A 24,097-nucleotide genomic window follows, 5' to 3' on the forward strand; every position below is an offset into this window, starting at 1 on the left:
GCAGGAATTAGCTTTGTCATGACTATGTACAGCCCATTTCATTTCAAGGCAGAGCACACGGGATGAGTGTTACCTCTAACAATTATACCTTAAGATACACAGACAGCTGACTGTATAAACCCTGCTGACTGAAGATCAGTTCTGACCCTACTTTGACCAAATATATTAGTGCATTGTAGATACACAACAATTACTGAAGGGGTCTTGTAAAGATGGAGGAAGAACAAACTTCTCCACAGTTTAAAAAAGATTTATTGCTGATTGTATTATTAGGCCAGCAAAAGATACAACAGAAGGCAAAAAACCAACGAAGTTACTACTGCCAACAAAGGAAAGGTGTGAAAGATATTACCAAAGACTTTTATTCACAAAAATAGGGACAAACTGTGACTGAAAAAGTTGAAAAATGTGTTATGGCAATATAACGAAAATGACCAAGAATGGAGTCCTATACCAGAAAGTACAATTTAAAATACATTTTGTATTTATTAAATTTAATCTTTATGTAATTACATGCATCACAAACTCTAGCAGAAACAGTGTCAAAATTTTTCGCAGTTGAAATGTATAAAACTAAAGACTATAATTTTGTCAGGCTTGCTGTTACAGAAAGTGGACATAAGCTAATTGCAGACCCAAAGTCACAATTTATTCAAATTTCCACACCTATAATAACAATAAGCATGCAGCCCTCAGTTTCCACACACTGTATCACATGGTACACACTCGATGGCTAAGGAAAGAGGGTTTGTACAGCTTCATAACACCGAGGCGCTAATAGGCCTAGCGCACATTTAATGCATTAAGGATTTTAATTTCCTTTTAGTTGTCAATTTTGTATGTTTTCTAAGCAAAATGTCTATGCCGTTTGCTTTTGATTTACGAAGTATTACCACAGCAATTGAGTATGTTCATGTATAATGAAAAGTAACCCTTTGGCGGGTAATTTTCACTGCAGTGGACAGCTTTTGAATTGTCACGTCTTTGGCATTTTGATTTAGTTGTGAGACTGCAACAGCATGAAAGGCACAACACCAGTTGGGAGTGCCCACTGCAGTGTACAGTGTGTATCTGCAGCCTCACAACTAAATCGTGTTTGTTCCCTTCGCTCAGTGTGGTTTCTGATTGAGAAATAACTTATTAACCCTTTTGGCTGCTACAGACAAGCTCTTTGCATTCTGTGCTGACAGTGCTTTTGTTACAGCTGTACCACTTGCCAAATACTGGTGCCTGTGCTGAAAGACACTGTTCCAACTGATATGAAATACTTATCATCCTATTTTCCGAAAATTATTAGTTGAAAGACAATTAATTTTTACACATCTTACAGTCTGATACATTCCCTTGATAAGAACTGAATTTCTTTTTGTTATCCATTGTACTTAGTGCACTGCCTTAAGTAAAACACTGCACAAAAATTGCAGAGGTAAAAATGCGTTAACTTTTGTGTATGTTTAATTTTAGCTTAGAGATTTCAATGGATAAAATGTAGACAGATATCAAAATTTTATTTGGAATTGAGAGCAGAAGGATATTGCATTTCATTCTTGAGCTATTGGGTTTTGTATCTGGAGGACGGTAGTCAGAGACACGCCCATTCACGTCCTTGCATTGTGAATCGTGGTCAAAACAATTGTCACGTGTCAAACACTTCAAGATAACGAAAATAGGGTTTTCTGCAGATGACAGCATGTAATGAGGCACGTGTGTTATATGATAAATACTTTAAACTTTTTTATTCATCAAGATATGGAAGTAACTCTTTCGCAGCAGTAATAGGTTGGCAGCTAAGGAAGCATTCAAACATCCATAGCACTGTAGGAAAATCAAAGAGATGCATGTATAAATGCCCACAACAACTGAGGATTGGCGTACCACGATGTGTATACACAGAAGGATTAATTGACTGCACATAAATATGCCTGGATGGCTCAATAGGTTTTAGGTTCAATCCACATTGGTTCTACAATTTTTTCTGTTACTCACCACACTTTTCCTCTCGGAGGGGTGGGGGTGGGGCGTAGCCAAATCAAGTTACAATGTGTTTTGGTGTACATGTTGAACTGTAGGTCCCCTTCTAACTAGCTGTGTAAGTCATTTCAGAGGTAGGGGGAAGCCAGGAGCACACAACCATGCTTAGCAAAGCACCACAGTGTTCAAATCAACCTTTGGGCTGAGCACCATTGTACTTGCTTAACAGCGTACCAAATGCAACACAAAAATACTTCATTAAGAGGAAGAATAGAAGCAAGCCACTTGATTATATCCTTTGCACTGCAATCATTCACCCAGGAATTTTTAAGAGACTTTGCTATGTCCTGAAGTGATATTTCATCCTCTGCCACTTTTCTTTATTACTCTCCCTTTTCACGATTCTTCTTTTAATCTTCATCTTTCTGTATTTCTTCTTTGGCTGAAATCCTTTCAATTTATTATAAGCTCTTTTTAATGTGGTTGTCTTCACCAAATTCCACGGTACTGCCACCTGTCTTTTAAACTAAATTTTTGGTGACGAGTCAAATGTCTTCTTCATTTCCATCTTCTATCAAAAACCTTCAACAGTTTTCTTCTGTAATTTTGCTTCATATTCTGCTAAGTGACTGGTCCATTGGCTGCTGCACACTCATTATGTTTGGTGGCAGGAAGATTATTTTGAAATGTCCATCTGCTCTATCAAGAAGGCTTTCTGCGGGTGGGTTCATTGTCCACAATTATCACCACTTTACTGCTTGCTTTCCCTATGGTCTTCTAGTTTCCTCCCCCCCCCCCCCCCCCCCTCTCCTTTCCTTGCTTCAAATACGAAAACTGAACCGTACCATGCACAAAACAAAGCAGCAGTCATCCAGGCCTTTGGTTGATCCTTGTAGAAGATGGAAAATTTTCACATTTTTGAAAGCCCGTGGTTTTTTTGATTTTCCTATTAACAGAAGGGGTATTTTGTGACATTCTGTAGTTAGCACGGTAACACGGCCTTTTCTGCCCTTAGGGTCTATTAGAAGCTAAAGTTGTATCACACAAAGATACACAAAAATTCAGGGTCATAAGATTCTGTTTCAATTTTGAATTTTTCAATAAAATTTTCTGCTGCTTTTTGATCTGCTAATAGTTTTAAACCACTTAAACTCAACTTACAAATACCATTGCTTGCCTTGAAATTCTGTAGTCAGTGATTGCTAACTTTAAATGAAGGCAAATTGTGATTTTACTGGCTAAAAGCATTGCTCCTTTGCAAACAGTCGGCCCTGAAAGCGGGTTTCCCAATGCTCGACCACTGAAATACAGCCTCTTCGAGCTGTTTTCTGCTGTTTTCATTGCTTTTCTCAATCAAATCCAATCTTCAGTTTCAAGGACAGAGACAGAGTTTAAAATTTTTGACCTGTTTTTATGTCTGAAATTGTTTATCTTCCCATGCTAAACATCTGAGCAAACTTCTTACCACTCAGACCTTTGTCTTATTGTTCAAGGACTTTTATTTTGTCTGCCAGTGATAAGACAACATGTTTCCTTTTAGAAGACATGCCGTACAGTAAATCAAAACAAAACAAAAGACACAGAAGATGGAACATACAGGGACAAATTGGTGTATACACTCAAGTCAGGGGGCAGACTGATGCAGGTCACACTGAATGATGAGCGGGGGGGACAGTGTGTGTACTGTAGACTGTAGACATTATTCACTGGAAGATTTTGTCGTAATACAGTCGCCTCAGATTGCTTTTAGAGCAATGCCGTATACTGTAATATCTATCAAACAAAACCAACACTCCACCCCCAAAGCAATCCGTACAATTGGGATACAGATAGTTGGAGTTAGGATAATTGGGGTTCTACTGTATGTTGAAGATCTTCTCCATATGAAATACCGATTTTGCAAAAAGATTAGAATGCGTACAGTATGAACATAAAATGAAACTACAGTGCATGCTCATGGAATATGAAATAAGAATGGCAACACTGGAAATAGATAGACAAATTATAGGACTACAACTGGAAGAAATACAAGAATCATGTTTTCAAACTGTCACTTTGTAAATTTCTTCTAATTTGTTGACTTTTTTTTAGTAGGTACTGGAATGTTCTTTTTGGACTGTTCTCGCAACAAATACAATGTCATCTGTTTCAGGTGACTCATCCAATACATTGACAGGTATATCGTGCAAGACAAATGCTATGACTCTAATAACTGCTACGCAGTTTAGTTTAAGCCCAAGTCCCATTAACAACTCAGCATTTTGCACATTAGCAAACATTGCCATTATGTGTGTGTGTGTGTGTGTGTGTGTGTGTGTGTGTGTGTGTGTGTGTGTGTGTGTGTGATAACGACTAATAAGTACCACTTAGCTGACTGACTTACACATGCTTACTACTATTTCTGTACATTGATGTGCGTGCAGTTGTCTCATTTTAAGCACATGTTCAGTAGTTAAAAATTTAATATAAATTCTCAAGTTATTGCTATCCAAGCCAGAGCATTTCTGTAAGAAGTGTCCAGTCGTTATTGGCTGCTGTTGAATTCTATGTACTTCACTGTCTACTGCAAATATTTCACATTTCCTTTTCTTATTCTGCCACTGTGTGTGTGTAAAATACCTTTGAACTAATCCATTAAATACAAGTCGTCTCCCAGAATTGTGATGGAGATCAGTTATTATCTGTGCTCATTACTTACATACAAGGAAACTCCAGGAATGAATGTAACTATATAATGAAAAGAAAGATGATGAAACTTACCAAACAAAAGCGCTGGCAGGTCGATAGACACACAAACAAACACAAACATACACACAAAATTCTAGCTTTCGCAACCTATGGTTGCCTCGTCAGGAAAGAGGGAAGGAGAAGGAAAGACAAAAGGACATGGGTTTTAAGGGAGAGGGTAAGGAGTCATTCCAATCCCGGGAGTGGAAAGACTTACCTTAGGGGGAAAAAAGGACAGGTATACACTCGCACACACACACATATCCATCCACACATACACAGACACAAGCAGACATTTGGCCTTTACAAATGTCTGCTTGTGTCTGTGTATGTGTGGATGGATATGTGTGTGTGTGCGAGTGTATACCTGTCCTTTTTTCCCCCTAAGGTAAGTCTTTCCGCTCCCGGGATTCGAATGACTCCTTACCCTCTCCCTTAAAACCCATATCCTTTTGTCTTTCCTTCTCCTTCCCTCTTTCCTGACGAGGCAACCATAGGTTGCGAAAGCTAGAATTTTGTGTGTATGTTTGTGTTTGTTTGTGTGTCTATCGACCTGCCAGCGCTTTTGTTTGGTAAGTTTCATCATCTTTCTTTTTAGATATATTTTTCCCACGTGGAATGTTTCCCTCTATTATATTCATATCATTAATTTGAAGCCAACAATCACGTTTGTTATTGTTATCGTTATTGTTATTGTCACTGTTACATTTCGAAGTCTTTTCTGTCGTCTTATTTCCTCCTCCTGTTTTTGCCAGCAGTTTCACTTTCTATTCACCTTCTCCTTTTTTACCGTAATCCAGTACACAATTTCATCCCGTCGATATACACTCAATAATACGTAATAATACGTAAATCACTTCGAAACCATAACCAAAAAAATTTTTTTTCCGCTTTGCTGCTATAAAATCCACCGTTTCCAGTCCACAAACAGTTCCTTTTAGCTATTAAACAACCCTTTTGGCAGTTTTAATAACTTTTGCTTTATTTCCATTTCCGTTTTTCTCACATCACCGATCATTTTTAGCCGCTTCCCACAGGTTTTAACGTCATTATTTCTTCATCAAACAATTGTTAGCTTCATTTCCATAATCTGCCACCACCAAACCACTCCTTTTAATACATCCTCACGTAGTTTTTTCGAAATTTTCCCGAATTTCTCCACCCTTTAACGTGTTTTGGCGGCAACACAACCACCTAACCTTTATGCACATCATTATCTACCTACACAAGTTCACCACAGGATCAACATAGCCCAGCCCTAACCAACCCTTTTTCGCCTTTTTTCACACCAGATCTCCATTTGCTTTCTAATTTTACCTTTATCTCTCCCCATATATTTTTTCATATTTATTTTCATTTTCTTCCCGGTCATAGATACACTTTTTTTCTGGGTGAAAATGCTCTATGCACCAAGTGAAAGTACATTTTTCCATGTTAAGTGATAATATACTTTCCCTCAATGCAGTAAAACATAACAATCCTTTAAATGGTACACCAAAATGTAAGAAGTTACAATACCCATGTTACGTTATGGAAACAAGAGATGATAGTAGCATTCTTGAGTTGCCTGGCAGTGAACTCCAAATTCAAGAAAATATGGGGGCAATAACATGTATGCTTGCTTTGCGAAATACGACTACTAGATGATATTTTTCCATCAAGAAAAGTTAAGCTTTCACATACAATAATGGTCATCACAAATTTTTGCTGTTTTTTCCGAGGGCATGGTCAGGCAGGATCCTAAGAGCACAGCATAAAATGCAGCAGCCAAATATTTCTGACAAGCATGACTGTAAATTCTGCTGCTGTGCACCAAACATTTCGTGGGTTACCTGGGCGAATACATGTTCCAACGAGCACTTCAGCTTCACCATAGAAATGCGGATTATATGTGAAATGCTCACGAACCAACCTTGCACATTTTTCCATCGTTACTACATAATGTGTAATCTATGAACACACTGTGATTCAAGAAAGTCACCGTACATTCTCACTCTTTTTGCCAATGTCACACCCATCAAAAGCAATCTGTTGTTACACAGTATTGCGTTGTCTTCGTCCTATATCCCTTGACACATTTTGCTGTCGGTAGATGCTTCTATGTGCATTTTGTTTCATTGTTGTGAACAGGGAATTTTCTTTGCAACTAAAGTTTTACTTTGGTGGTGTTATCCCGTTTATGCTTTATGCTGGAATATTATTCTGCAGTAGATGGCTAAAGTCAAATTCTTTGTTAGAGTATCAGTTCTTACCAGTCAAAATTACTGAAGTTTAAATATCAACTAAAATAATGAAAAAATTCCCAAAATCAAAATCCTAGGTGAAAAAATTCCCAGGTTTTACCTGGGGCATATACACCCGGATTTAGTGTACAAAAATTTAAGACCATTTTATTGGTAAAATATTGGTATTTTTACTCTGTATTATGGCATCTTTTAGATCAAAATTTGATTTTGAAGCTGTTAACGGCCCCAAAACCACCTAAATTTTGAATTCATAAAGCCCCCCAGAAGTACATTCTGTGATCCCGTATTTTACAGTGGCCAAAGGATTATTTCCATCAATGCCCATTTTGCAATGTAAACTGCCTTTATGGGTAACACTGAACTCAAAGTGGATATGTTTAATTATGTGAGGCACTATGTTTGCATTAGTATTCTTTGAAGCATTTAGCCAATTGTTTGTATTCACAGCAACTTCACCTTTTTCATTTCTAGTAGCAATAGCACTGTTAACATGTGTTGTAGGTGTAGGTTTTTGCTGCTGCAGTAATGCCACCTGTCAGCTGGTATTTTCGGGCCACCAGCTGCAAATTGGTAACACCTGGTAGGCATTTATAACTCTCACATAAAAAGGGACCACTTACTTGACTTGTTTGGCATTATTGTAATCACGAAATGTCCTTTTATACTCTGAGCTCCTTAAAATGCCTATAAAATTTAGGAGATACTATTTTGTGACACATTGCATATGCAGCTGTGATATTTAGAAAGGGCGCCTCTTTTTGGGCCTTTACCCCAATAATGACAAGATGTCCTTTTTTGAAGACTGACACGAATGTGACTCCTGTTGGATTCACACAACTTTCGAATCAGAATGAAATTAATTACTAAAAATCAAAATTTGAATTTAAGACATTACCAAAAGTTTTTGCTTGTACTGAAAATTTTACTTCTCCAACAAGAGGTCTCTTTTTCACTTTTAGTTGCACATTTTGAATTTCAGCAGCATGGGAGTGGCAAATTTACGTATTTACCTAACTTTTGTGCTAATAACAATTTCTTTATTATTTACTTCTACCCAACTTGCATTTGCACAAAGCAAAAGCGGTGTTTTGTAATGTCACTAGCTTCAGAACTGACGACTGCAGTGCAACTCTAAATTTAAATCTTCCGTAAACAAGTACTTTCGTTATTTAAAAAAGTTTCATTTCTGCACATTTCACAAAATGAACTTTCACTGAACATCAATAAACATGTTCATTCCGTTTTGTATTTCTGGAGACTATGTACCACAGTTCGCTGGAAATGTAGGAAATGAGGCAGCAGATGAAGATACCCCTGCAGAAACACTGTAGAACAATGTGTTGTCTGCCCAAATGCTATCACCTTACTACTGAGCGAAAAGATCTTTAAATTTACACAACTGATTAGTGATGAATTGCAGCTGGAAACCTTTTCTTTGAACACAAAAACTTTTCGTTTCATTTCGAGCTCTGACCTTGTAGTGATGAACACCTCCATATTTTAACTATTTCGAAGCGCAACTTCACAAGTTATCTCTCTGTAGAGGCAGCATTTGAAAGTTTTGATAGTCACTTCTATAACGACGTGGAATTTAATCTGCACAGGCTATTTACACACCAATGAGAGTTCTTGTTCCCTCATGTACTAAATCACCACCCTCGCACTTAAAAATATTAAGCCTTCATAAAATAACACCACAATGAGTAAAATATATGCCAACTATAAAAATTGCTTGCTATGGAATAAGCATTGGAAACTTAGTGCCTACAACAGAAATCCAATTTATTTATCTGCCAGTGGATGATATGCTTACACGCACTACTGCATTGCTTTTTAAATTGTGACAATTATTACTTTCTTCTTCGAGTCACAATATTAGCTTACATTTCAATTTAATCATTGGAAGTTATTTTTCTCCTCTTTATTGGTTCGTAGTAGGTGCAGAAGCCTGCAAGTGTGCTTATGGAAAAACTATATATAAGAAATAAACAATAATTAAACACTATGTTCTTGTTTCAGTTATTAAGCATATACTTTAACGTGACAGCTTTAAGTAGGGGGGTCTGAAATGTGGTCGTTTCAGATACCACAAGATGTCTGGTCCGATTTACCACATTTACAACAATGGCGACTTAAGCCAAAAACTGTGTAGTAACCATTACTGAACGCTTTATGTACTCCACTTTGTTGTGGTTTGTGCATTACTCGTTTTGTTTTCTTAATTGAAAATTATTGAAGAGACTAAACCTAGTCTATCATAAGGTTTGAGTATGATTAATATAACACCAGAAGCGATAATTAGAAGCTGTAAAGTAAATTAAATTACCTTAAATCTCCTAGCCAAAAACTTGTTTTTGATCTCTAGGAAGTTGCCTTTGCCAACATCCATCTTGAAGGGCTCGTTGATAATGGCAAACCGAATGTCATTCTGGATATCTTGCCATCTTCCATAGCCATGTGTTACAATCCCAGCCAACAGCCAATAATCATGTCTGGAAAGGGAATATTTGTAAGATGTTCTTCACAAAATGGTGAGAGAAAAAAAAATGCATTTTGTCTCAACATGAAGAAAATCTTAGGTCTTGCTATTATAGCGTATTTCAAAAAGAGAGCAGCTAATAATTTGTTATATACTAGCTTTTAAAACATAAAACATTTGAAACAATCTCATATGTCAGTAGTTTGAATGAAACCCAGGGCTTCCCCAGATACATCCACACATTAGCCCTGCCACAGGGATCTATTCTAGAAGTTCAGGAAGATCTCTAGTCCCTTCTCAAATCCTTAGGTCAATCCCAGAACCCCCCCCCCCCCCCCCCAATATCTCTCTCTCTCTCTCTCTCTCTCTCTCTCTCTCTCTCTCTCTCTCCCCACCCCACCCTTTTCCTCAATCATTTGAACTCCCTGTGCTGCTGCCTTCAACATGCTTACTGAGGTAAATAAACCCAACCACCCAGGACACCTTATTGTGGCTAGTTACTGTGCCACCACAGAATCTCTGCCCTTGTGGACCAACACCTTCTGCCTATCCTCCTGTATAAAAGACATAAAACATTTCCTCCATTGCGTCTCTACAGTCCCTGTTCCTTTACTACCCTGTGCTTTGCTTGTCACTGTCAAGGACCAAGGCCTTGTTGCTACTGAACACTACCTTTCTCAACATCTGACTGACTTCAGACTTACAATCTCCTTCCCAGTCACTAACAAGCTATATCCCAACCCACAATTACTTCTGCTTTGAAGGCATCACCTACAAAAAAAAAACTGTGATAAATAATATGTGCCTGCATGGCACCATCCTATGCAAACTTATTCATGGGCCATCTAGGGAAACCTTCCTAACAACCCAGAACCCCAAACCTCTTACCTGGCTAAGATTTACTGATGTCATCTACATGACCTGGCCTAAGGTTGAGGATACCCTATCCCTGCTTCCCATTTGTTTCGCCTGATCCTTCCCAACCCAACAAGCCACCTTCTTTGATGTTGACCTCCACTGCAGGATGGCCACATTAATACCTCTGTCCACGTCAATCAACGTACCTTCACTGATAGTTGCCAGGAGTTCCATATCAAGAAATCCTTTCTACACAGCCTAGCCAGTTGCGGTCTTTGCATCTGTAGTGATGAGCAGTGTCTCTCCACATATGCCAAGCATTTCACTGGAGATCTTCACAGATCGAAATTACCTTCCCAACCTTGTTCAGAAACAGATTTCCATTGCCTTCTCTCTCCAGTCACCTACTATCCACCACATATCTATTGTCTGGCCACAAAGGAGTAATCTTCTTGTGAATCTGTACCACTCAGGACTGGAGCAATGATATCACATTCTCTGCCGAAGAATTGATTACCTCCCTTTGTGCTCTGATATGAGAAATATCCTCCCCTATCCTATCACAGTGGTATAGTGTCGCCCATCCTAACCAAGGCACAAAAATGACTTTTCAATGTGCACCACATGTTTTGATTTTTAGCATACAAAAACAAATACACAGTACACTATATTCTCCGCCAGTGTTTTGACTGGCTTTCATCCTGCCCTGAAATGAGAAATGTCCTATCCACTATCCTGCCCATAGTTATATTCTGCCACCCATCGAACCTACACATTATCCTCGTCTGCCCATACACAACCCCTGTTCCCAACTCCTTGCCTCATGATTCATATCCCTGTAATAGACCTAGATGCAAGACCTGTGCCGAACATCCTCCCACCACCACCACCACCACCACCACCACCACCACCACCTACACCAGTCTGGTCACGATCATCAACTATCCCATAAAATGCAGGGCTACCTGTGAAACTAGTCATGTGATCTGCAAGATAAGCTGTAACCACTGTGCTCCATTCTATATGGGCATGAAATGAAATGTCGTGTGACGAGGGCCTCCCGTCGGGTAGACCGCTCGTCTGGTGCAAGTCTTTCGATTTGACGCCACTTCGGCGACTTGCGCGTCAATGAGAATGAAATGATGGTTAGGACAACACAACACCCAGTCCCTGAGCGGAGAAAATTTCCGACCCAGCCGGGAATCGAACCCGGGCCCTTAGGATTGACAGTCTGTCGCGCTGACACTCAGCTACCGGGGGCGGACTATATGGGCATGACAACCAATGAACTGTCTGTCCGCATGAATGGCCACCGGCAAACTGCAGCCTACAAACCATTGGACCACACTGTTGCAGAGCATGTCGTCCAACAAGATGTCCTTTATTTCAATGACGGCTTCACAGCCTGTGCCATATGGATCCTTCCCACCAACACCAGTTTTTCTGAAATGTGCAGATGTGTAATGTGTAATTTTTTCCACTATGTGTGTGTATTTTTTTCACATTGATAGAGTTGTCTTAAAAAAATCCCTGGGGAGCAATATGTTCTCATTACTTAATCTTACAATTCGAGAAATTGTTTCGGACTTCAGCAGTGTGGGAATATTAACAATTTATTTATTATTAATTGTGTCTTTTTAACTTGCATTTGTGCAAAATGAAATACTTTCTTCTAGTAAGTCACTAGGTCATGAATTGACAATGCAACTGAACTTAACTTGGTGCGCAAAATGTTTCTGAGTCAATGCTCATCTTAGTTCATGCCGAAAAGATCCAAGATCAATATTTATACAAGGCAGATTTGTGTGTTCAGCTTGATATTAGATTTATGCTAATCGAAGATTGATTACTTTACACAAAGGATCCTAAGTATATTTTGTTAATATTCAAACAATGGAAAATCCAGGATGGAATGTAACAGTACCGAGCATCTCCGCTATACGGTTTTGTTAATATTCTTCAGAGTGATAAATGCAAACCTCTGCAAGTTATGAAAAGATAAGCTACACTATGACAAGCTGAAAGTTTACGTTAAGGACTCCTCCCCCCCACCCCAATACCGTTCAAATATTGTATCAGTCATTCCCTGAACTGTCAGACTTACTTGTTTGTTCGTTCAAGTGTACCTCTCAGCATAGGAGTGTTTATGTTGTACACATTACCCACACAATTTTTCTTTGCTGGTTACAAAGTGTGGGATCATCCAAGCAGATAGAATAGTTTTGTTGCTAAGAGTTGTGTGGGACAACAAGAATAGTCTATCATCACTCACTGCTGGATAAAAAAACCTCTACACTTCACCATACATTACTGTCTTACACTATGCATATCCCTTGTTTTCAAAAGTAATCTACCCACCGTCCATCAGACATTATCTTGCTTAATTATTACTGGGAATTCATTTATGATATATTCACCAGACTATATGCCCTACCCATTTCCATTTCATTTTCCGTCTTCTGGTTGTCAGCCACACTTCGATAGTTTAGCTTCCTGGAAAGCAAAGGTCTCTGGCCGAGACCTGGTCCGGCACACAGTTTTGCTCTACCAACAAGTTTTTTTTATTCACTTGTTTGTTTTCCTGTCTCTCCAAATAATTTCCATAATGCATTTCTCCTTCCAAAAGTTTACCCAGGATCTGAGCTTGGGAAGGAGGATAGGAGAGGGGGATGTGTGGGATGAGAGGGTGGAGGGAAGAGAGATGCAGTGGCAATACACATTAGTTTTGCACTCAATGGTAAAATAGTTTCGAGATTTCACAGCAAATGGATCTTGACAAACTTGCCACTAGTCAGTATCCTTTCCATAATCTGCTTGTCTTCAAAGCTACTCTGAACTGATGCATGTCTCTGTGACAGGGCAGGATTGAGAGTTCACTTTGCAAACATACCCACATCACCTCCACTAACTGAGCCACTCTCACATTCTCAATGGTCTTGTCCATCACTCTCACTGACTTGCTGACAAGAGAAATAACCCCTAGCTTTGTGCAGAAGATTTGCAAAATGTTAAGCCAAACATGCTGAGCTAATAATTGCTGAAATTTTCCTCATGAATTAAGGGGTAAACGGGTGGATGGCATGCATATGACCAAGAGGACTATCTAATCACACACTGAATAATAATACTAAGGCTATACACATATGCATTTTCCCTCCAAACTATAATTCCTGTACTAACTGTGCTTACACGCAACTTGAGAAGTCTGATGCCACCTGTTGACTATTTATGTAACTCGTCGAAATACATAAGTTTAAGTTTTTGTAAATATTATCATATTAAAATTTTGTTAAATGATTATACGTATGGAATAATTTGTCATCAAAGTACAGTAACAAAATGAATGCTTTTGTATTGGAAAATCTTTGTAAACAACACTTATTTTGTGAATGTCAACAGGGTGTTGTAGCACATTCGACGTAACTGTTGTGTGATTGGCATGCTGCAGTTGGAAGGCGGTTAGCTATGGATACAAGTGGATATGTGATGAAATGCTGAGCACAAGCAATGGGCAATATCAAGAGCACTGTCTGGTATAGAATATGCCCACACCATTACTCCAAGAGATCCAATACGATTAATAAAACATGGACTTGCTCAATGACAAAGCTGGAGGCACTACTAACATCTTTCTATGTATCAACAGCTTCAATACCATGTTGAACAACTTTTATACCTCAGTTTCGCACCACACAGTTTTGTAGACTCACCGCTCATGAACTACATACACATTAAAATTGAGAATATAATATATAATGCTTTAAATGAACTTCGGCTGTGTTTTATCCATGTGGAATGTTTCATCCCGAACTAGAATCTGTTGTTCTGCCCTGAATTAATCATGAGACGGTTATTTCAGTAATTAATCACTGGAAGAATCAGTAGAAAATCCATTCACATAGTGGATGGCTTATAACTATGTAAGGAGAATAGTTATGTTTTATTGCACTTGGGATCTCTTACAGTAGAAGCATGTTTTTTTTGGCACTACACTGCACCTACGTAGGCGGCATAGTTGAAATTATTATGCGCAATGCAGTGCTATTGTGATCATATGAATACAATGTGACTGTGCTGACAATTTTATGAGTGAATTCATTTCTGCTACATTTCCTTGGTACTGCTGTGCTGTGCTGTGCTGTGAGTAAATCGGCATTGCAAATACTTGTGCTTACTTAAATTCTTATGAAAAGTGTTTTATGAAATCAAACAATGGAAAATCCAGGAAGAGATGTAACAATATTATGAAAAGGAAAGTTGCTACTTACCATACAGCAGAGATGCTGAGTCGCAGATAGGCATAACAGGAAGAGTGTCACAAATAAGATTTTGGTCAGTGAGGCCTTCGCCAAAAATAGACAACAAATGTCGCTCCCCCCCACAACTGCAGTCTGTGTGTGTGTGTGTGTGTGTGTGTGTGTGTGTGTGTGTGTGTGTGTGTGTGTGTGTGTGTGTGCGCGCGCGCGCGCTTGCGCGCGTGCGTGCGCACCGTCTATTTTTTAATAAGGGCCTTGCTGGCCGAAAACTTATTTGTGTCAGTCTTTCTGTTGTGCCTATATGTGACTCAGCATCTCCCCTATATGGTGAGTGGCAACTTTTCTTTCCATAATATAGTTTTTTATGAAATTTGTTTTTAAATGTTATTGTGTGCATTCTTTTGGAAGGGATAATAATTTCATCCAACTTTTATGTATTGCTGTGTAAATACATACTGTAAAGTCATGATCATGACCAGTCCAGGTTTGAGTGAGGTATAGAATTAAATGTGTGTCTGTACGGCAATAATTGGAATTTTTGACATATGAGTGGAGGGAAGAGCTAAAAATTTTAATTTTGAGACAAATACTAATTTTGAAACATTTTGGCATTACTTTAAGAGTCTTTTCTTATGCTAACTATATGCTTCAATAGACATTTCAAAATTATTAATACATATAGTATTTTATATACTGTCAGAGACCTGTTCCCCTAAAATGGATCAACTAAGCTTCTAGATTCTGATGGTGCACATGGGAACTAGCCACAAGTCAAAGCTGGTCATGCAATGTATGTTCCAATAGCGTAACTGGCACTGAAATGGTCTGAGATTGAAATGTTAACCAACATTCATAATGGCATATGATCCAGTAATCTTAAATACAGGATGTTTCCTTTATCTGATGACCACCTGCCTGCAGTATTGCAGGCCGGCCACAGAAGCTGCGCCTGCCGGTCGAATGGGTCCCGCGTGACTGTACTGCAGCCCCCTTTTTTGGGTTTTAGCCTGAAGGCTGTACAAACATACGTGCCTTGCCGGCCAGTGTCATTCGAGCAGAGAGCAGGCATCATGAAAGTAACAATGAAGTTTGCGAACGCAACAATGGCAACAGTGAATTATTCAATTCCACAATGAGTGTTTATTTAAGATTCCTATGTGCATACAGAGTCCACTCATACTGTTCAGAGACCGTTTGAACCCAAATTTCCAGGTGTTCGAGTCCCGAGTCATGATACAGTTCACAAATTAGTGAATAAATTTTGTGAAATGGGAAGTGTTCAAGACAAGAAGTGTAAATGAGAAAGTACAATGCTCACAGGAGCTCCCCCAAAAAGTCAAACATCTTTCACAGCAAACACAAAAATTGTGCACCTCTGTACGAAGAGGTGCTAAGCTGCTTGGGCTAAGGCTCTATAAAGTATCAATAGTAAAAGGACTTCGACCTGGTGATCCTGGCACAGGGTAAAGTTTTGCGAATTGGTTTTAAAACAACTGCATGACTGTGAAATGGAGCATCATCTCATTCTGTTTTCTAGGTTCCATTTATATGGGTGTGTAAATTCCCAAAACTGTCAACAATGGAGTGCAGATAGACCTGTTGTGCTTCATGAGGAACTCCTTCATGATTAGAAAATAGAGGTGTGGTGTGCAGTTATTGTTGACAGAATAATAGGCCCAATTTTTTTTAATGACACAGTTACAAGTGAAACAATATTACGAGAAGGAAAGGTGCTAACCACATAGCAGAGATGCTGACTCAGATAGGCACAACAAGAAGATTTTCACACTTAAAGCTTTCGGTCAATGGCCTTTGTCAACAATAGGCACGCACGCAGTCTCAGGCAACTGAAACCACACTGAGTAGCAGCGCCAGTGCATGATGGGAGTGGTGACTGGGTGGGGGAGGGATTGTATGGTGAGGATGGCAGACAGTGAAGCGCTGCAGACTCGGTGGCGGGCAGGGGAGAGTTGGAGGGTGGGGCGTTTGGGGGGGGGGGGGGAAGCATTGGAAAGTAAAGAAATAGGGAGAAAAAGAGAGTAATAGATGAAAAATAAATAAGTAAAAGACTGGATGTGGTGGTGGTGGAATTACTATCCCTCCCCCTCCCCACCCCAGCCTCCTCCTCCATTCCCCCACCAAGTCGCCACTCCCATCATGCACTGGTGCTGGTGCTGCTGCTCGCAGTGTGGTTTCAGTTGCCTGAGAATGCAGTAGCGTGTGCGCGCGTGCGCGCTCATGTATTGTTGACAAAGGCTATTGGCCGAAAGCTTTAAGTATGAAAATCTTTCTGTTGTGCCTATCTGTGACTCAGCATCTTCATTATATGGAGAGTAGCAACTTTCCTTCTCATAATATTGTTACATTCCACCCTGGATTTTCCATAGTTACAAGTGAAAAATGTGCGCAAAACATTTTGCAACCGTTGTTTAATGAACTGAGTGAAAGAGAATAAAGCTTCACATTTTTTCAACAGGGCTCAGCAAGAGCTCATACGGACAGTTTCTTTGCACACAATTCACGATATGTTCGATTAAAGAGTGATTGGTAACAATTGTTTGGCCTGCTAGAAGTCCTGATTTAACACTGTATGGTTTTTACTTGTTGGGTGCACTGAAGGACAAAGTGTACACAACGATTCCTCACACCACAGAGGAACTCGAGGATAATATCCGAGAGTCAATTAATTCAATAGCTCTGAGATAATTACATCATGTGATTAAAACCCTGTATATGTCCTTTGTCATTACCTGCAGGGGTTGAAATATTTGGTTCTAAGCAAGTAAATGTTCATAAATGGAAAAAATCCATGCATTTACATCAACCTTGTACTGTCCCAGTCCTAAGGAATCTATCTTCTAACATGATTAACTTGCAAGTCTTTTGACAAAACAAGTAAGTTCCAGGTTGTCATATTTGGAGCATTCTGAGTCCCATTAATTGATCCTATATGAATTTCTCTATTTGCAGACAGTGTAATACCAACATAGAACTCTAACCTGCTTAATCCAAACATTTGACTTACCTACGATGCCATATTTCATATTCTCGACCAGGAACAGCAGCTTTCTCTTCATTAAGCCACAGGGTATGTAATTCTGTAAACCCTCCATCTGCAATATTGAACATGAACTTCCTCTTTGGTTTATCTGGACCAGTGAGATCTTCAACCAATTTCATGTCTTCCACAATTTTTACACTCTCTTCCTTCCTCATCTCATCTTTGACTAACAGCTCCTTCTTTTCCTAAAAGAAAGGAAGAGATTCTGTCAAAGGAAAAACCATCCTCCACATGTGATAATACTGATAATGCACATAAATTATAATCCACAATTATCTCTCTACTAGCATGAAGCAGCAAAAATCTAATTGTGATCCACACAACAATGCAAAAGCCTCATTTTTTAATCCTCCAGAAACACTGCGTCTTTTTGAGGTACAAAATGGCGTGAAAAAAAATTCAGACTAAAGATTTCAAATATACTTACTTCCACAGGCCTCTTCTCATCATCATCTTTGACAACCATAACATCATCATCGTCCTTCTTAACTAATGTTTGTGACAGAGTAGTGCCAGGTTCTTCCTTTACTTTAATTTCAGAGCTGAGAGTGGCATCTTGCTGTTCTGAGCTTTTTTCTGCTTCTGTGTCATCACGGACGACCCCTGATGGGGCTCCTGTTTCTACATCCATTTTGCGCTCCTCTGGAACGCCATTTGATCCAGTGGAATCTGGCTCCATTTTTACTTCTCCCAAGTTTTCTACTGGAGCTGGCACACCAGCAGGTTCTGGCTTGTCAACAGAAGGACTTGTCCTTTCAGGATCATCCGTAGATGGTTTTTGGTCTGCTGTTAAGGGAAGCTCATCTTTCTTCTCGTTGTCTTCTTTGGTGGTACTCAAGTCCTTATCCTTATCTTCACGCCCAGACAGATCTTCTGCCTGAAATGTTATTTCAAATTCTCATATACATGTAACAAATGTTACTAAGCAACATTTTTAACGGGGTACATACTGTGGCCCCTAGACGATCAACAAAACTGTGCAATATTTCCTGATGCTCAGTAATATAGACTAGATAGGAGCGAATGACAGGTTGCTCCATAATATTGAAAGCATCAAAACCTTTGGGGATATACTGCACTACCTGGAAATATTGTGCCACCTGTGGACAGTACTGACAATGTCCTTGAGAGTCTCTCACATGTGACACAGACCAAGGAGTTAGGTTAGGATTTTTGTTAAGTGGAAAAGGAGTTCAAAACAAGATGAAAGAGCATTATTATTGGAGTGCATCAACATGTATAAATCACTACTGATAGGAGAAACCACATATGGATCAGCTGTATTTTATTTTACATTGTTTTATCAAAACGTGGATTTCCTACAGAAACTTTTATGTTTTGTCCCACATTCAGGGGACAAATAAGAAACATTAGCTGAGGCATTAATAAATTAACTAAGGCAATGTGATTATGCAGGGGTGACTCATATTACAATGCAAGCGATGTGGCTAAGTGGCCTTATTTTTCCATTTGTTGCAACAAATTTACACTTTCTTCTTTGCTTCAACAAGCTGTCGGAATATTTTGCAAGAAAAATTAAGTATTTCAGTCTCCGTAGAACAACCTACAGAAACACGCTGGTCAGGGAGTAATGATGTCTGCTATAGTCCAAATATAAACTGCGCAGAAACAGTATTAGCTTTGGAAGTTATTTATAATGATGAAACTCAAAAGGTTTCTCTCAGATGCAAAGAAATTGGAATTCTGAGCGGTGTGCGGATTATGAAAACTGTGCTAATGACAACTTTTTGGTCAGCAGTACTGAACAGATCTAACGCTACAAAAAAATTGTTGCAAACTGTTGATACAGATACTGGGACTGCAATAAAGTTGTACAATTCTTTACTTGAATACGTCCGAGAAAATAGTTCGAGCTTGAATACTACTTTTGAAGCAAGGGAAGGTTTCCAGGTGAATACATTTTTAGTTACTACAGAGAGACTGCTACCCGATTTGGAGAAATGAAAAAAACTCTTTGGAAGAGTTTTATAGCAATTTTGAGTTCCAAAGAAATTTTTCTGGATGAGATGACACTGAACTATTTAGATGTGCTAGAAAACTGCAACAGTGTTACAAAGACAACATTGAAGAATTTTTGAGGGATGAGGTGATTCATTTTAAAGAATACATGAAGAGCAACCAGTTTTCCATAGAGTTCTCTTTCTCACTCCTCAAAAGATTCGATAATTATTTGTGGCCATCCATGTCAAAGGATAGAGTCACTGGTCTTGCTGTCCTCTCCATAAATCCTGACAGACCACAGCCTATTAAAATTTGACTGACGAATTTGAAAGAACACCGTAAACAGTTTTGCCTGACTTGAGTTTGGTGAGTTCAATATTCATATATTTATTATTATTATTTGCAGCACTCATGGTACTCAGTTACATACAGATGTAAGTTAACTGGTGGTGCATGTATGATGAAACAAGGAGCGAAAGTATCTTTCCCCGCCGAGGAGCAGCAAATAGCTAAATATGCCCCTGCGCCATATGCGAGACCATTTAGAGATGAGTACAATGTCAAAATGGTAAAAGAAGTTGACCTGTTCCTGTTTAAAGGGACCATCCAGGTCAGAATCCTCCCGCAAATACAAGCTTGGATACGATGGCTGCGGTTACCCTTGGTTGTTTAACTCAAATGTCCTACTATGATGGGGTTTAAATAGAATGCGATGGAAGGCCAATGTCACCTATAAAATCTCAAATATGTAACACTTCTAGGACTACCATCTAAGATTAGCTGCAACAACTTCTGAACAAGCTGCCTTCTTACCGAAACTGAGTCACCTCACTTGGTAGCTGTAAAAACGTGTGTGTGTGTGTGTGTGTGTGTGTGTGTGTGTGTGTGTGTGTGTGTGCACGCCCAGTTAACATTACTTGGCACAACTGACTGTGCTTATAGTTCACAGTAAAGCTCCATTTCAGAATGTGCTTTTGTTGGACCAAGCACACACTTCTCCTAGCTAGGATTTAATTTTAAGCATGAAGGAAGATAATAGGGAATGTTTGTGAGCAATTTAACAGGAGAACAGAGGCCAAGACCATGGTCCGCCGCAGCATGCAAAACTTCATGCAGGCACGATGTTCTGCATTCACGGAGTCTACGACTCACCCAGTCTCACTTCCACTTGTCATGTGTGTGCTTCGTCAGTCCTTCTCAGAACTACTCAGTACAGCACAACATTTCATTTAACAGTGTGATGGGTTACTGTTTTCAACTGAAGTATTTAGACATAGATTCATAAGCGGACATTCTTAAAAATGTAACCCCTGCGCGCGCGCGCATGCACGCACACATACGCGCGCGCTGAAACAGTCTTAAGACAACTTTACATTGACAAGTATAATGTGGGATAGTTCTACTTGCTGGGGAAAAGGGGTTGGATCAAAGAGGTACTGAAAAGAATCCTAAGCTTTTTAATATCTCCCTTACCAGAAGCCAGGAGAGTAAGGCAAAGGAAACTGAAGGCAGGAGTTTTCTGCGAGGTGAAAGGAGTGGGTCATTCAAAATCCAAGACTGAATAGCTAGTTACCTTATCATCTTGACTATTTAGAGTCGGTGCTGGGCTTGGAGCTGCACTGGTAGCTGGAGTAGCACTTGTGCTAGTCGTGGTACTTCTTGGTGTTTCACTGCTCTCCTTCACAGGGTCCACAGGTTTTCGTATAAGTTCAGGCATACTGTAGTAACCGTTTATGTGCTCAAATTCCTGGACCTGTCACAGAATGAGACACTCATAATATAAATTTACTGAATAGAGGATTAATATTAACTATCAATCTCTTCTTGATTTGTACCTTTTTGCGAATGAGTGACATCACCCCTATTCTTGTTAACACATGCTGCCGACTAAGCCCCTCCCGGGGAACGCCATCAGCAAATGTTTCAGCATTATCAGCACCAGGTTCACACAAATGGCGCATGAAGAGAGAAACATAAGCTTTGAAGTTCTTCTCTGACTTGCCACGCAAGTCGCGCACCAACCTGCCAAGAAACCTTCGGGAATTAAACAGCATTCATACTATACAAACACACAGATATATCTGAATGGGACTACATGTTCATGGTGATATAATAACTGGCATGCTCTAAAACAACTATTAATATTTTTTCAACTTAAAATCAACGTCTTGTACCCGAGAGCCAGGTAATTACCAGTATGCTTTTTCAGGGTTTAAGATCCTGACAATTAACCACACAAGATGATGATTTTGTTTCATGAATGTATTAAAATGAATGACGTTAGCAACACAGATTTTCTACAGAGTTTATTGAATTTTTGTACTTCATCTGCTACCGCAAAATGTCACAGCACGTTTTATTATCAATTTGTATGGTGATGTGAATGTTTTTCATTGCAGACCAATTGCATGTTGTTGTTATTTTGTAAACTGACATTTGAAATTAACTAATATACTACGGAATATCCACACAATTGAGGAACAATAACATAAACACAGATGTACACTATCTAAATTATGATACATATTCTTAAATAGCTGATGACATTAAAAAGTTACAGAAAATTTTAGAAAATGTACAGAAAAGTGAACTATAAAAGACTATTTAAAAAATACAAAATGTTGCTAGCAAACCAGTGAAAAATTAATATCAAACTTTCCAATCAAAATTCTTTGCTGAAAATTGAATGTGAAGATGCTGGAACAGTCGCAGAGATGTATGTTAAATGTGTTATAGGAAGTACGCAAGTGCTGCAGCAATGTAATGACAAATAGTGTTCCTCTATCTCTCTTGCACTGTCGATGTTTTAGTCTTTTGTGTTTGCAGAAAACTCTTTCACTACGAACTAAAAAGACAATAGGCCAGCCTGTCCTCTTTATATTGCCAACAATTAAAACGATTTTCCTGCATATGAATAATAGTCATTCTGCTTTTGTTCACCACCTGTGACAGGTATCCATAAATGAATTTTAGCACCACTGTGTCCTGTGATCTTACACTTCACAATTCTCACTACAAATCACTGCTGTTTGAGCTATTTAGTTCCACATTAATACAAAATCTTTGTAATCACCCTAATCCAACATAACATCATGGTTGTTTAACTCAAATGTCCTACTATGATGGGGTTTAAATAGAATGTGGTGGAAGGCCAATGTCACCTATAAAATCTCAAATATGTACCACTTCTAGGACTACCATCTAAGATTAGCTGCAATAACTTCTGAACAAGCTGCCTTCTTACCGAAACTTGAAATTTAATAGTTTTCTACTAAGTACGATCATCAGTCTTTTTATGGTAAGTGCTAAGCTCTCATCTAAGAGTGAATGGCATGGATGCCTGGTAGGAAGGCGAATTGATACTCCATGGTTGTTTTCAGACGCCTTCCTGAAATACAGCATAACCTCAGTTTTACGTTCCCAGAATTAATGTTTTCCCAGCATTTATGACATTTTTTTCCGACCACATCAAATTTCCTATGCCCACAATGTTAATTTGCACCTGATTTTGCGTCAAAATATTTATAATTTTCCTGCAATTTATGCATCACGAAAAACTGTTTGCAGAGAAAAAATGACACTGGCATGATGTTGGCATACAGTAGTGTTTACAAATATTATGCAGTTAAGTTTCTTGACACCAAGGTGTTCTACTCAGCGAATTTGAACTGGTAAAAGTTGGAACAAATCATGCCATATCTCCCGCTGCTGCCAAGCTCTACTTAGTGTTGTGGCTGATGGGAGTAACTAGGTTCGTTCGAATGAAAATATCATGACCAATCACAACCGTTTCCAACTGTCTCTACGGCGCAAAAACAGTTTCGTGATTGTTGTCAGCATCATGACACCTTTGTCGAACCATATTTAGCGTGTTTCGACGTATGGCCACTTGTAGTACTAGTTGACACCGTGATTCACTTTGCGTTGCTGAAATGCTTTTAGTTTTAACACAGTGCTGGTTATGAATTTTATTCATGCTGAACAAAACATGTTTTGAGAATTTATTCTTGCTGTCAAGAGTAGTATTTATGTATATGTTTTTTGTGATGTTACAAAATCAATCAATGTGAGTGATAGAATGTGTGTGTGTGTGTGTGTGTGTGTGTGTGTGTGTGTGTGTGTGTGTGTGTGTGTGTGTGTGTGTGTGTGTGTGTAGGGGGGGGGGGGTGGTGGTTCCTACATAACTGATGAGGCACAGTACCTGATAACCTCAAACAGACAACTAAAGTGCAAGAGATGCAGAATAACACATATTCAAACACCATACAAACTACTTATTTACATATTTGCACTTGACAATGAGAAAAAAATTCTCGAAATGCGTCGCGCTAAGCATGAAAAAATACGTAACTAGTGCAGTATTTCATTATTTAAATAATGAAAGACACCTGCAGGCTTTCAAAGACATCGATTATGACATACGAAATAGAGTCAAACATTCTTACTTCCCAGACAGTCGTCAGTTCCAGTTACATCAGCGGTTTCTATTAGCTAATAAAGCTTCATTAGACAATAAAGAAGTCCCTGACAAGTCTTT

The 24,097-nt window shown here is 39.0% G+C and overlaps 1 protein-coding gene across 4 annotated transcripts in view; it reads right to left on the reverse strand.

Annotated features, from left to right (window-relative positions):
• The window catches only part of LOC124789884 (chromodomain-helicase-DNA-binding protein Mi-2 homolog), a 176,816-nt gene that overhangs the window by 14,999 nt on the left and 137,720 nt on the right, over nucleotides 1-24,097 (reverse strand). For 3 of the 4 annotated variants that reach the window (XR_007016183.1, XR_007016182.1, XM_047257401.1), the window contains exons 30-34: nucleotides 21,396-21,594; nucleotides 21,134-21,313; nucleotides 18,026-18,475; nucleotides 17,563-17,783; nucleotides 9,271-9,436 (exon numbers count right to left, since the gene is read on the reverse strand). Coding sequence is in view for 1 of the 4 variants with exons in the window: in XM_047257401.1 (XP_047113357.1) it covers nucleotides 9,271-9,436; nucleotides 17,563-17,783; nucleotides 18,026-18,475; nucleotides 21,134-21,313; nucleotides 21,396-21,594 (1,216 nt within the window). In the remaining 3 variants the exon portion in view is untranslated. The remainder of the gene's footprint in view (nucleotides 1-9,270; nucleotides 9,437-17,562; nucleotides 17,784-18,025; nucleotides 18,476-21,133; nucleotides 21,314-21,395; nucleotides 21,595-24,097) is intronic. The other variant, XR_007016184.1, reaches the window with a different exon arrangement.

This window comes from Schistocerca piceifrons, chromosome 3 (genome assembly GCF_021461385.2).
Source record: "Schistocerca piceifrons isolate TAMUIC-IGC-003096 chromosome 3, iqSchPice1.1, whole genome shotgun sequence".
NCBI classification, from domain to species: domain Eukaryota; kingdom Metazoa; phylum Arthropoda; class Insecta; order Orthoptera; family Acrididae; genus Schistocerca; species Schistocerca piceifrons.